Source organism: Nicotiana tomentosiformis, chromosome 5 (genome assembly GCF_000390325.3).
Source record: "Nicotiana tomentosiformis chromosome 5, ASM39032v3, whole genome shotgun sequence".
In the NCBI taxonomy this organism is placed as follows: Eukaryota; Viridiplantae; Streptophyta; class Magnoliopsida; order Solanales; family Solanaceae; genus Nicotiana; species Nicotiana tomentosiformis.
This window is the reverse complement of record NC_090816.1, coordinates 89,264,745-89,278,395: the sequence shown is the minus strand read 5'-3', so window position 1 is coordinate 89,278,395 and position 13,651 is coordinate 89,264,745. Positions and strand designations below refer to the sequence as shown.

At 38.1% G+C, this 13,651-nt stretch overlaps 1 protein-coding gene across 1 annotated transcript; it reads right to left on the bottom strand.

Annotated features, from left to right (window-relative positions):
- Window positions 1–3,305: 3,305 nt before the first annotated feature.
- On the bottom strand, window positions 3,306–12,456 carry LOC104111695 (proteasome subunit beta type-5-like). The gene is made up of 8 exons (XM_009621447.4): window positions 12,335–12,456; window positions 11,326–11,450; window positions 11,082–11,211; window positions 10,155–10,261; window positions 4,463–4,597; window positions 4,278–4,381; window positions 3,665–3,765; window positions 3,306–3,541 (listed from the first exon to the last, which is right to left on the bottom strand). Exons 2-8 carry the CDS (start codon window positions 11,440–11,442, stop codon window positions 3,414–3,416), a joined length of 822 nt encoding a protein of 273 aa, XP_009619742.1. The 5' UTR covers window positions 11,443–11,450; window positions 12,335–12,456; the 3' UTR covers window positions 3,306–3,413.
- Between the last annotated feature and the right edge of the window lie 1,195 nt (window positions 12,457–13,651).

Genomic DNA, 13,651 nt, shown 5'->3' with positions numbered 1-13,651 from the left:
CGAGGGAGTACTCTGTTGTTGATCACCTGAACAAGACTCCCACCCAGATATCCATCTTATCGCTGTTGCAAAATTCAGATGCGCACAATAATGCCTTGATGAAGGTATTAAGTGAAGCTTATGTGCCTACCGGTATCACTAGTAGGGAAATGGCAAATATGGTATGGCAGGTACTGGAGAGTCACAAGATTACTTTCCACGAAGACGAGCTACCGCCAGAAGGGTTGAGTCACAACAAAGCATTGCACATCACTGTGCAATATGAAGACAAGTTCATTGCCAGGTTTCTGATAAATGGGGGTTCGAGTCTGAACATATGTCCGCTGACTACTTTGAAAAGACTTAGTAAGGGCCTGCATGAGATACGGATGGGAATCATGAATGTGAAGGCGTTCGATGGATCTCAGAGAGCCACTATCGGAGAAATCAACCTTGATCTGTTGATGGGCCCGACCTGGTTCGACGTGGAATTCCAGGCGCTAGACATATCCGCCACCTACAACTTGTACACTTCTAGAATTTTCAAGCCCTGAACGAGGGTTTTCCAAAGTTGTATTTACTAGTGGTGGAGCCTGCACAACAATGGACAGTTCACTTGCAAAAGCACGCAAAGCTTCACCAACTTGTTGAGCAATCAATTGCCTCAAATTGTCTTACTCGTTTGTTTACTCATTAACTTGTTGTCCAGCGTTACGATTAGTAGATCTTTCTGGTGAATTGTCTCGTGAGCGTTGTGGAGTCACTGTGGGTGTATGGTGCAGTGGAGTTCCACCTTGTTGCCTTCCTTGATCTCCCTCACCCACTTGAACAATTTTGTTAGTAGTAGACATACTTTGTTGCTAAAGATAAAAATATGAAACGTGAACAAATTACTAGATTTCCGATAACGAAACCAATTTATTTAACCAAAAATATTTTTTGTGGTCAAAGTTAATATTATAATAAATCGAGTTTCTAATAACCAAGTTTACTTCACTTTTTCAAATATAAAAGAGTAAAAGGTAATTGAAATTTAATATTCAATGAAGAAAGAAAGAAAAATCTTATTGATGATTGTTATTTCCTCCCAAGAATTGCGAGTAAGAATCTTCAATCAAACAGAGAAGTAAAAGTAAAAGACTGATTGCGTATATTCGTGAATTTTCTGATGATCATACAAAGTAAGATAAGGGGCGTTTAAATAAGGATACAATATGTAACTGATTTCCCCCATTTAATTCCTACCCGTTATTAACATTAACTACATTAATTGCCCGTTACTCATATTATTCGTAACAGTTATGGTAATAATAAATAATCGCGTGTAATCAGGGATTATGCTGATCCCCCTTCCATGTATGTAACTGCCAATGAATCTTCCTCTCTTTTAGTCTTCATGCATCCCGTGCCTATCTCACCTTTTCAAGTTGTCAGATACGGTATCTTTTGTAATCAATCCCGTAGGTATTTTAATTGTGCCTCTTCATTCTTACTTATTGATCTCATCCAAATGCCACTTGTCAACATATCATTAATTCACATATGATATCTATTTTTTTACCAATACAGATTCATCTCTCATGATATTGCTTGATTTTCTTTTCTTTAGTCATGAATTTTGATACTCATTTTCTTCTTTTCATCATTCATTGCATGTAACAACTTATTTTTATGCTTTAGGTAATGACATAGGAAATTAATTATGCAATCAACTGAACCTTCTAATTTAGGACTCTTGTTTGTCTGCCATAGCTTCAATACGACAAATCAATGCTTCAGGATATTATATATAGAAAAAGGGAAAAGGGCATGAAAACGAGGAAGGATTATAAGATGAGGAATCGAAGCCCACCAACAAGGTGAAAGTTTAAGTAGGTCAATCAAATGGACTACCACAATTTCCCAATTGCTCCCTCTGAATGACAATTTGATACCTAGCGTGAGGGAGAGATTTCCCTCTTCATGTTCGTGTAAGTTAGATGATCAATGAAATATGGCAGAATCACTTTATAAGAAAAGAACATATTACCACTATCTCTTGATTGATCTATTTTTTTTCTACCTTTATAGCTCGCTTTGTAAGTTCACTAGCAATACACCAATACAACACTAGCACTAGCTATAGCAGTAACTAGTACAATGAGTCTGGGGTCGGGTGAATTCAATAATAGACGCCTATTGGCATTCCAGTCTTCCTGCTCCTTTCAGGGAGAGCTGCTCGGAGAACAAAGTAAATGAATTCACGTAACTCCAATGCGGCAATTTGACTCATTGTATATAGAGTATGACTAACAAAGGGAATAAATACAACGGAGTACTTTCCTTACTCCTTAGATTGGTAAACTTCAACGTTTAAGTGAGTTTACGCAAATTCACATCTTCAAAAAGCTGGTGGGATAAACTTCAATGATAACGCTAAGTCCGTGAGGGTAGTGTGTGTAATAACCTAAACAAATCCACAATGAAAAATATGAAATAGATGTTGTGTAAATAAGGAAGCAAGTTGTAGACTGTAGTAACGCATTTTAAAGCTATGAAGTCCCAAGTCCAAAATACAATATCACAAGTGGGTTGGATTGTTACACAGCGTTCAACTGAGTTTATGCGAATTCACATCTTTAAAAAGCTGGTGGGATAAACCTCAACGATGACGCTAGTCCATAAGGATAGTGTGTGTAACACCCTCAACAAACCCACAATGAGAAGTTGAGAAATACCGAAGAAATGTTGCCTATACAAGAAAACAAGCCTAAACCATAGTGATGCATTTTAACGCCATGTAGGCCTAATTTTGGCCTAATTCCAAAAATGCATTATAACAGTTGAACGTATATATAAAAGGAATTTTAATAGCCAGATAACAACTATTTCGATAGATTCTCCTTTGGAGAGCACCTTTTTTTTCGCTGGGCTGACAATTCAGCCTAAACACAAATTTTAGCCAACGTCGTTGTCACCAATGCGGAACTTTAACACTCATACCATTTGAAGTGACTGAATCAAACTTCATCAAAGTATAGTAAAATCATACCGCACTAAGGAAAAAAAATGTTACCAAATAATCAAAATTTTGCTCCAAAACACTAAAATATACTAGGATTACTTAGCAGTGAAAGTTTATACTGCACACAAGAAAGTTAGAACAGTTAATTTTGGATAAATTGCACTTGGGATATAAGGGTAGTAGCACAGTAGGTCACAAAACCATTGGCTAGAATACTAACTTTTTTCTTCTCCAAATTAGAAGGAATGAACTTGAATGGAGGAGAATGGGAGCTTACAAGCTATGCAAGGAGAAGTATATCCAGATTGAGAGTACAATTCAATTTCAAGAAAATACTGATATTCTCTAATATTGGACGATTGAAACAAATTTGATCCGGTTTACACAATCATGAAACAAAATAACAACAATTGCCTAGGGCTTTTTCTCCTCAGGCCACGGGCACTTCAGCCATTTCCTGTTCAACTGATTCGAGTTCAACGGGATAGTAATTGTAGTGAAGTTCTCCAACATCATCACCAGATAGCTTCTTCCATCCGTTTGGTCCAACATGATAAACTGAAACAAACCATAACAACCAGAAACACATGCAGCATAAATATTTTGGAGTAGAAAGGAGAGAATTCTCTCATATTTTGAATTTTAGGTTGTTTTTCACAGGTGAGGAAATGAGAAGCATACCACTAGCAACACCACCACTAGCTCCATCACGGAATGTTGCATGATAAATAGCTCGTCTTGCCAGCTCAGCAGCTTCTTCCACAGATAAATCAAAGCGGTACCTAGACAAATACAGGAAGAGAAAAGCTGTTAACTCAGAAAGCATGCAAGATTTTAGCAGTTTCCACAATTCATCAGTCCACAGAAGCGTAAGGGCACAAAGAAAGGAGTCAATGGCCAATTGAAACACAGTTGCACGACATTGAACAACATCCCATTTACAAATTTGAGAAGAGTGCATACAAAAAGTATGCTCAGACTGGCCATTAGTACATGAACTGAAGCAATTTTCTACCATATCATCATCACTGTATAATTTGGAGATATTCAGGAGAAAGCTTCGTTCTTTTCATGTAGAAGACAGATTTTGTATGGCTTAGGTCAACAACTTGATGCCGAAGCCATACGGGACAATGGCAGAAAGCGAAAATAATAATACTGAGGACTCCACAACCTATACAATCTTTACAAATTTTCAACATTACCTTATTCTAACAGATATGAAGCTACTAATAGTTATCATTAAAGACTAGGAAAACATGGAAATGCTTATAGGAAATGTGGAAGCACATACCCACTATCCAAAACACCATAAGCATAAGGTGAACCAGATCCAACAGAGAATCTGTTTCCTTTGAGTCTTCCTCCCTCACTGTCCACATAATACAGTCCTGGTCCCTACACCATCAAGATTTTACGTTAGTAAGAAACTCGGGGCAAGGTCACATATCAAGAATTTACAGGATCATCTTCTACTACCTTCTCATCCCATCCAGCAATCATAGTTCCGACCGACAAACCCATTCCTCGGTAAGAATATAAAATATTTGCCAGCAATTTTGAAGCTCCAGCAACAGAAATTCTCCTTTTGTTAGCCAGTTCATGTAGACGACACTGAATAATGAAAGAGGATAGGTCAACAGACTTCTCAAGGACAATAATCCAAAAAACAAACTGCAATGGTTCATAATAAACATCCCTAGAACATTATTTGAGTAGGATCGAGAATGAAGGAGCCTTCTCATATGCAGTCAAATTGGTCATCTATATAGAGGGCCTACAATTCAAATAGCTAATAGTAACCCGTGCATACTGCACAAAGGGGAAAAGGGGGAAATGGAAAAGGCATTGCTAAAAGAAGACTTATTAATGAAATGAAAATCCAGCAATCATCTCAAAGAGTATAACTAAGCATCCAGAGATGCATCAATAACACATGAAACACTCAAAATGTTGCACATAAATAAGCAATCAACTGCTGCATCTCATCAACTAAGACCAATGATCCTAGCCCGCCATTCAAAAGCCCCAAACCTAAGAAACAAACCATTTGCAAATCTGAAGAAATGCAAAATTGCCAAGATTTAAGAAATAGTAAGAAATAACTAATGCAAAGGGGCCACTAAGAAAAACTGATCAATGTTAGTTGTAGTTTTTACCAAGGCGAAATACATAGGCAACTCCCTAAATTTGGCCACTATCTCACTTAGCAACCTCAACTGATGCTTGCACCTATTTGATACTCCAACCTCATTCAATATGGGCCAATTAAACACAAAAAACTGACATGGCAAAAAACATTTCACTTCTCATGGGCGGGTGTGAAATTCGAAATTTTTTTTTTTTCTACAACAACGACGGCCCAGTAAAATCCAACTAGTGGGGTCTAGGGAGGGTAGTGTGTACGCAGACCTTACCCCTACCCCGAGGGAGTAGAGAAGTTGTTTCCGAAAGATCATCGGCTCAAGAAGACGAAAAGAGGCAACATATCAGTACCATCAACAGAAACCAAAGAAATAATAAGAGCATCATAAAAATCAGAAAATAGATAAAAAGCAATAGCAATAACCAGTAAGTAGACCCGGCACTACGAAAAATGAAATAGTGAGAACGTAACATTAACCACTAGCAGTCTAAGACAAAAATCATATCAAACTAGCCTCGCATAGTTACGAAGTAGAAATAGGCGCAACTACCTCCTACCCTACAACTCTAATACTCGGCCTCCACAGCTTTCTATCAAGGGCCATGTCCTCGGAAATCTGAAGCCACGTCATGTCCTGCCTGATCACCTTTCCCCTATACTTCTTAGGCCGCCCTCTACCTCTTCTCATGCTTTCCAAGGCCAGCCGCTCACACCTCCTCAACGGTGCATTTGGGCTTCTCCTCTATACGTTCCCGAACCATTTGAGCCTCGCTTCCCGCTTGTTGTCATCAATGGGAGCCACGCCCACCTTCTCCCGAATATCATCATTCTTAATCTTATCCATCCTAGTGTGCCCGCACATCCACCTCAACATACTCATTTTTGCTACTTTCATTTTTTTTGGATATGTGAGTTCTTAACTGGCCAACACTCAGTCTCATACACCATAGCTGGTCTAATCACCGCTCTATAAAACTTACCTTTGAGTATCGGTGGCACTTTCTTGTCACACAGGACTCCAGATGCTAACCTCCACTTCATCCACCCCACCCAAATACGGCGTGTGACATCCTCGTCGATATCCCATCCCCTTGGATAATCAACCCAAGGTACTTGAAACTGCCTCTACTGGGGATGACATGTGATTCAAGCCTCACGTCCATGCCTGCTTCCCTCGGCTCGGCGCTGAACTTGTGCTCCAGGTATTCCGTCTTAGTCCTGCTTAGCTTGAAACCCTTAGACTCAAGGGCCTATCTCCAAATCTCCAGCCTCTCGTTAACACCGCCTTGCGTCTCATCAATAAGAACTATGTCGTCAGCGAATAACATACACCATGGCACCTCCCCTTGAATATGGTGTGTTAGTGCGTCCATCCCGAGGCAAATAAGAACGGGCTGAGCGCAGGTCCTTGGTGTAACCCCATAACAATCGGAAAATGCTTCGAGTCGCCTCCTACTATCCTAACCCGAGTCTTAGCTCCTTCATACATGTCATTAATCGCCCTAATGTAGGCAACCAGCACACCTTTTACCTCCAAACATCTCCAGAGAACCTATCTAGGAACCTTGTCATACGCTTTCTCCAGATCAATAAACACCATGTGCAGATCATTTCCTATCCCTATACTGCTCCACCAACCTCCTAATACAGCGGATAGCTTCCGTAGTAGAACAACCCGGCATGATCCGAACTGGTTGTCGGATATAGACACCATCCTCCTTACTCTCACTTCTACCACCCTCTCCCAAACTTTCATAGTATGACTCAATAATTTGATACCCCAATAGTTGTTACAACTCTAGATATCACCTTTGTTCTTATACAACGGAACCATCATACTCCAGTACCTAATTGATGCGCCTACAATACTCCACCTCCACTCACTCGGCATCCTCTTCGTCCTAAAAATAACATTAAACAGCCCAGTCAGCCACTCCAAGCCTGCTCTTCCCACATACCTCCAAAATTCTACTGGAATTTCGTCTGGCCCGATCGCTCTGCCCCTACCCAATCTTACGCATAGCTCTCACGACCTCCTCAACCTGTTGTTGTACACTTTAAGCGGCTATTAAGTGTATCAAGTAACACCTCACATGGACATGGCAAGTCACATGTATTTTTGTTACATTTGGGCGCATGAGGCTTTAATCAGACTTATTGCCTCTTGTTTTTAGAATTAAATTAAATTTTGTATGTGTGTCCCACACTACATTATCATTTTTTCCTCACTCAAAACTCTCTGAGAGAATTTTGACCCAACATCACCACCCACACATCAATAGCTCCGCCACCTTAAGCTACCACCTTCCACCATAAATCCACCACCTCTCTTTCAGACTGGACGCACAGAAAGTGTAAGAAAACCAAACAGAAGCTTGCATCGAGTTCAGCCATGGATAACCTTTAAAGGTTCAACCGCCGATTCCACCTTTCCACTTTTACACAATGGACCATCAAGGTTCAGCAGTGGATAACCTTCAAGATCACTGGTTTTGGCGTCACTCTTTAAAGCCTTTGGGTTTTTGAGTTCCTGATTTTCCCTATAAATAGAGGAGAAAAGAGAAGGAATAGAAAACCCTCAGGGGTTGGCCTGGTGGCAATTGACTTGAGCCTTGGGGTTTGCTCCCTTTCAAGGTCTCAAGTTCGAAACCCACTGGGTGCAAACAATTTCTGAGGGCCATCGGACTGGGTAAAACCTGAATTAACCGTGGTGCACTTGCGGGAAACTCCTTGCCGAGGGCCTGTGCACCCCCGGATTAGTCGGGGCTCAAAGAGACTCAGACACCCGGTGCAAATCAAAAAAAAAAAAAAGAGAAGGAATAGAGGGAGAACATAATGGAATAACGGAGGCTTTCTTGCCCATACCTTTCTCGCCCTGTAGTGTCCCAAATTTGGGCTTTGATAATCTTGTCATGGACATGAATGGTTCAAGTGACGAACTCGACATCAATAATGGACTTATGTTGCTTGCTTAATTCATTTTTAGTAAAGCAAAAAAGCAAGTTGGATTTGCCAACACCAAAATCACCTATGAGCACCACTGACCATTAATAATAAGTTGTTAATTATTGGAATGTTTTCTGTCATACAATGGCATTAGCTTTCATTGACTTAGGGATGAGAGAGATAGGAGGTGAGGGGGTGAGAGGAAGAAAGAATAAGAAGAATAGGTATTTTTTTTTGTTTTTTTTGGGGGGGGGAGGGAGGTTAGAGGGTCGCTAGTCTACTTAATAGTAAAAAAACGGTTTTTTCTTTAAATATATTTCTTTTTGTTAATTACATGTATTGAATTTTTTTATTACAAATTATATATGTCATTGTTTAATTGGTTCATTTGATACGTCAATGGCAAGTGTAACTCACGCATATGACCTATTGCCCTTTGGTGTTTTGTTTGCACTCTAGTGTTGACCTGATACACTTAATAGCCACTTGAAGCGTCTAAATGATAAAGGGGCCAGCTGAGGTGTCTGGCTAGTTGTTGAGGACAGCTTAAAGGGGTCGTTTATGTATTTCGCCTTTATTTTTTCCATGTCAACACGTGTGAAATATATGCACTATATATATTTTTACTGATCAGCTTTTGTCCATATAATATTTTATGAGACAATAAAATCTTCAGGCTATTAAAGCCAACAACCAGATGGGCTTTTAACTTTGGGAGAATCTTAATCTTCAAAATTAGGGTCTAGTAGCTTGCTGGATAAGGTCTCGATAAATGTAATTGAACCGCATTTGGTTGTAAAACGAACTCTAGTTAGATTAATTTGCGATTTTGTAGTCCACCAAGTTCACAACCACACCCTGACAATTTGAAGATTGTCTAACTTTTGTCCCCAGTGGCAAACCAAGAAAAGTAGTAAGGAACTGCTCCACCTTGCAGCCCAATATTCTGGCAAGATCTTCAGTAGACGTACACTATTAACGAGAGATATGCTGCTTTTTAAAAAAGCTTATATGCAGCCCGAAGACTGAGTCAAAAGCAAGTAACACCACCTTAAAATGTTTTAAATATGTTCTGTGAGCATCACACATAATTAAAAGTGTCGCCAACAAATAATAAATGTGACACTTCCTAGTATATCATTTTTTGTCATTGACACTGCTAATATATAATTACAAGATCTTTTCTACCAAGGCCCTAAACCCATTCTCTCATGACAGCAGCGTTTAGAATTAAACTCAAATCCTATATATAACTAGAAGAAATAAGAAGGAAGATAATGGGTCCCCTTATCCTAATTCTTTTTGAATTGAGAAGTAGCCTACTGAACTTCCATTGATGAGTATTGACACATTGACAGTAGATATACTCATATCATAATTTTTATCCACTTCATCCACTTTTCTCCAAGGCCCATGTTCACTAATAAGCTTGATAGAAAGGACTACTTCAGGGTGTTCAGATCTCATCCTGTAATCCAGACACTCGAAGCCACCAACACAACACCCATAATATGCCTGCCATCCACAGAAGCTTTTGTGTTTTGGATACTAACTTAACAATAACTGTCTTCAATCTCTCATTTAGAACTTTTGCAATCATCTTGTATATAGTGCCAAGTCGACTAAATGGTCTAAAGTTCTTTATCTCTATTGCTCCTATCCTTTTTGGGATTAGTGCTATAAATGTTATGTTCAGACTTCTTTCCAGTTTTCCTTCCTTGTACAATGCTCAAGAACAGCTATCAGATCTTACTTCAGAATTGGCCCGCACTTCTGGTAAAATCCATGGTGATCTTTAAGCACCACTATGGCAACAAAATTAGCATTTTCCTGGTTATGATATCAACACCAGTCCATCGCCCCCGAATACTTGGTAGTTTCTTTTTTTATTTTTTGTTTATTCTAGTTACATACTCAGTGTTAGGACTTACGTTAGTGTTCCTCATTTCTATCCCAGCCCAACATCCCTGAGTACTTGGTAGTTTCTTTATTTATTCTAGTTGCATATCTAGAGCACACTCTTCGCCAGATGGAAAAATGCAAAAAGCCAGAAAAGAAAACATAATACTTCATAACTACCTTGATTCCTAGGTTTCTATGCCAGAATTGGCAGTCAGCAGCACCCCCAGCCATTGTTCCAAGCATATACGGATTTATTTCAATGATTTTCTTCACTGATTGAGATGCTGCAAGAACAGAAAGACAATGATTATTGATAATGACCAAATCAAAATAACCACTGAATTAAAAAAGACACCAAAATATCAAGATTACTTTATTCTTCTCTGCAAAAAAAGAAATCTAATAACCTGAAAATTGGAATGGACATTCCTCTAGTGAAGAACTAGATAGTTATAGTTATGACACATACAGAAAAAGCAAAGATGTATTACATATCCAGAGAGAGAGAGAGAGAACAAAAGCTTCTAATCACGAATTAACTATCCTGATGATCACAGCATAAATCATTAGCATAACTTCTAAATAGTCCATCACATAACTATATTGAAGTCATAGGTTATTAATTTCAAGGTATCCATCACCGATCTGTTTATCCAAATTCCATGTCAAGGTTTTGGTTTTAAATAGAACAAGACCAATTAGTTTAGTGACAATGACAATAGAGTCCTGTACAGAGAGGGTGTCCTCAAAACACAAGAAAAAGAAAAAACTTGAAAAGTTTCAGCAACCTAGGAGAACTTTAACAATTTTATGTCGATACTTTAGAAACCAATACCAGCTAAATGTTATTCCACTTTCTTGTGGGAAACTCAATTGTGAATACAATTAGGTCTTGCACATCCATTCTACTCCCTACCATTGCTATAATAAGTCATATGGCACCTTAATAACTTTTCTTGCCAGAAATTTTGCAAGAAATAGGAGAACAAATGCTTTAAAAAATCTGTGGATTAATAAGCAATTAACAATTTTCTTCACATTGTTAAAAGGTCAACATCAACATTCTAAAAGTCAACATTTTTTATATTGAAGGAAAAAACTCACATATATATCCTCCCATGCTAGCCCTAGAATCAGCAGCCACCATTACACCTCCCTTAAAAATGAAAGCAAGAGTGGTGGTACCCTTTGCAGGCTTCACCATTTGGATTGCTTCTTTCTGAAAACCATCAAACTGAGAAAAACACGCAAATTAGACCAGAATGAATATGAAGTTCAAATTACTCAGCGCATAGTTGATTACCAATCAACTGAATGTAAATGTCCAAGAAAAAAAAATCAAACTCACATTAGTAGCATTAGGAATTTGGAATGATGGAGAACTCAGGATGCCATCACACAGCTCAGAGGACTCCCCCTTGAGTGGGGCAGTCGGTTCAAGTCCACTAAAATCAATCTTCATCATTTTACAACCTACAACACAAAAAGAAAGATTAATGACAAACAATCTACTGTTTAATAATTATATCATCATGGTAGACAAATTTCAAGTACTCGAAGCATATTACCTTAAACAAGAGGATCTGCATGGATAGACTTAACTTAGCTAATATTAAATGGTTAAATTTGAGACATTAGTAATTGAAAATCTGTTGATCAGATGATTACAAGGGTTAAATACATTAGCTTTCAACCCAAGGAATAAAAACTCTAAATACAATGATAAAATTTCACTTGATAAATTTCGCTTGACCTTATCCAAAAAAAATGATGATAACCATGGTATCCACACAAGATGGCCCAGACACCATCGTTATAAAAAAAATGTTTAAAAATTGCTTTAGGCCATAGGTTCGAATCCCAAATATGACATTCTATTGATTTTTTTGAATCCCTTGTATAAATCACCTATTACTCACTTTGTTGTTCCACTTTATGTGAACCTATTACTATTTGGGGAGTCGAATACTTTTTGAATATTTTGAATTGTTAACTATTGTGACTTGAAGTACTTTTTATGTAGTTTCTAAATCTAAATATATAGATTTTATTTCAAAAAGATTGAAAATTCTATGTTCAAATTCACATCCAAAATTAGTCACTTTGACCTTCGTACTTCGAAGAGGTTCACGTAAACTGAATCGGGGAGAGAAACAAATAAAAATGAATATTAACTTGTCAAAAATTGCGAAAGCTACAATTAAGAAGTGATATGCAGAAAATAGAGCATTGTGGCTTCACTTCACTCGGTATTTTACCATTAAAAACTCACGGATGATAGGGATTAGGGCTTTTCTTGTTGTCGACAATCGATAAAGAGAGGCAGAGAGGGATATATACAAAATAAGGAAACTTACAACACGATATGGCCCAGAAAGAGATCGCCTTAGAGTTCGTCGCAGAAGACAGATCGCAGATAAAAAGCAGCTGAGGAGTGATTCCGACTTGCTGAAGAAGAAACAGGCTTGTTACTTTTGAAGTATATCGGGTTGGGCCGGATCTCTTTGTGTCCGCCAGAACCCGAAAGAAGGTAATTGGGCTTGAGACTTGTTAAATGAACGGGCCGAAATAAATACAAATTGATATTTTTTCGTATGTATACAAAACTATAAACTTATTTACCCGGTTTTAGTTAAGTTTTTGTATTTTCAAAAAGTAGCAATAATTTTTTTACAAAATTTATAAATTCAGTTAAATTGCAGCAAGTTCTTCTTCCTCCTTCGATCTAGGATTGAAAATCCTACTAAATTTGTTCAAAATCTTTACCAAATTGCCCGAAAATTTAGATATAAGCTCCTTAAAGTATTTTTATTATTTGCCACAACCCCGATTGAAATTGAATCCAACTTTGAAAATTCAATTTTTAAACTCGAAGCTTTGAAGCTTCGTTTGTTAGCGGACAATTCTTCTTCTGGTTTTCAGATTGTCTCTTTACATAAATTGTCACGATCCAAAATCACAATCAATCAATGTCGTGATATCACCTAGCACTGCTTGCTAGGCAAGCCAACACATAACGGATATTATGAAAGAATTATCATGAACAACTAACAAGAAGATAACAATATAAAATAAAAATAACTCAAAAGGTATACAAAATAAGTATGGAATCAACGCTAACGCTCAACCATCCCAAAACGTGGAGTCACAAGTCCATGAGTTCTAGAGTTTACGACATACATATTTTGAAAGAAATACAATATTGTCCGAAAAGTAAAAATAGTACAACAGAAATAGGTTGGTGATTTTAGGCCTGCGAACTGGATGCAGCTCTACCTTGAATCATCCGATTGGTATCTGCTAAGCACCTCTCGGGACTCCGTTGGCCAACGACCGGATCTGCAAAAGAAGTGCAGAAGGGTAGTATGAGTACAACCAACCCAATATACTCAATAAGTGTCGAGCCTAACCCCAACGAGGTAGTGACGAGGCTAAGACAAGACACATGCAATAAGCACGTGCAGTTATATATCAAGAAGTAACGAAATAACATGTAAAATATTAAGTATAACAATGTGATGATGACAAGTGAAAGGGATAACAAGTACGCAAGTAAAGGGGCCTAAAACGAAAACATAAAGTAGAGTGTCAATGAGTAAGCCTCAACTCGTAGTTTATCAACAACTGAAAGACCTTTCAAAAGTAAATAACTAAGCCACAAATCCAACTCCACA

Coding starts and splice junctions, on each gene's coding strand:
- LOC104111695 (XM_009621447.4), bottom strand. CDS start 11,442: ATGATGAAGATTGATTTTAGTGGACTTGAACCGACTGCCCCACTCAAG. Junction 4,598..10,154: donor ATAGAAACCTAGGAATCAAG/GTAGTTATGAAG, acceptor TTCATTATTCAG/TGTCGTCTACATGAACTGGC. Junction 3,766..4,277: donor TATGGTGTTTTGGATAGTGG/GTATGTGCTTCC, acceptor GTATTTGTCTAG/GTACCGCTTTGATTTATCTG.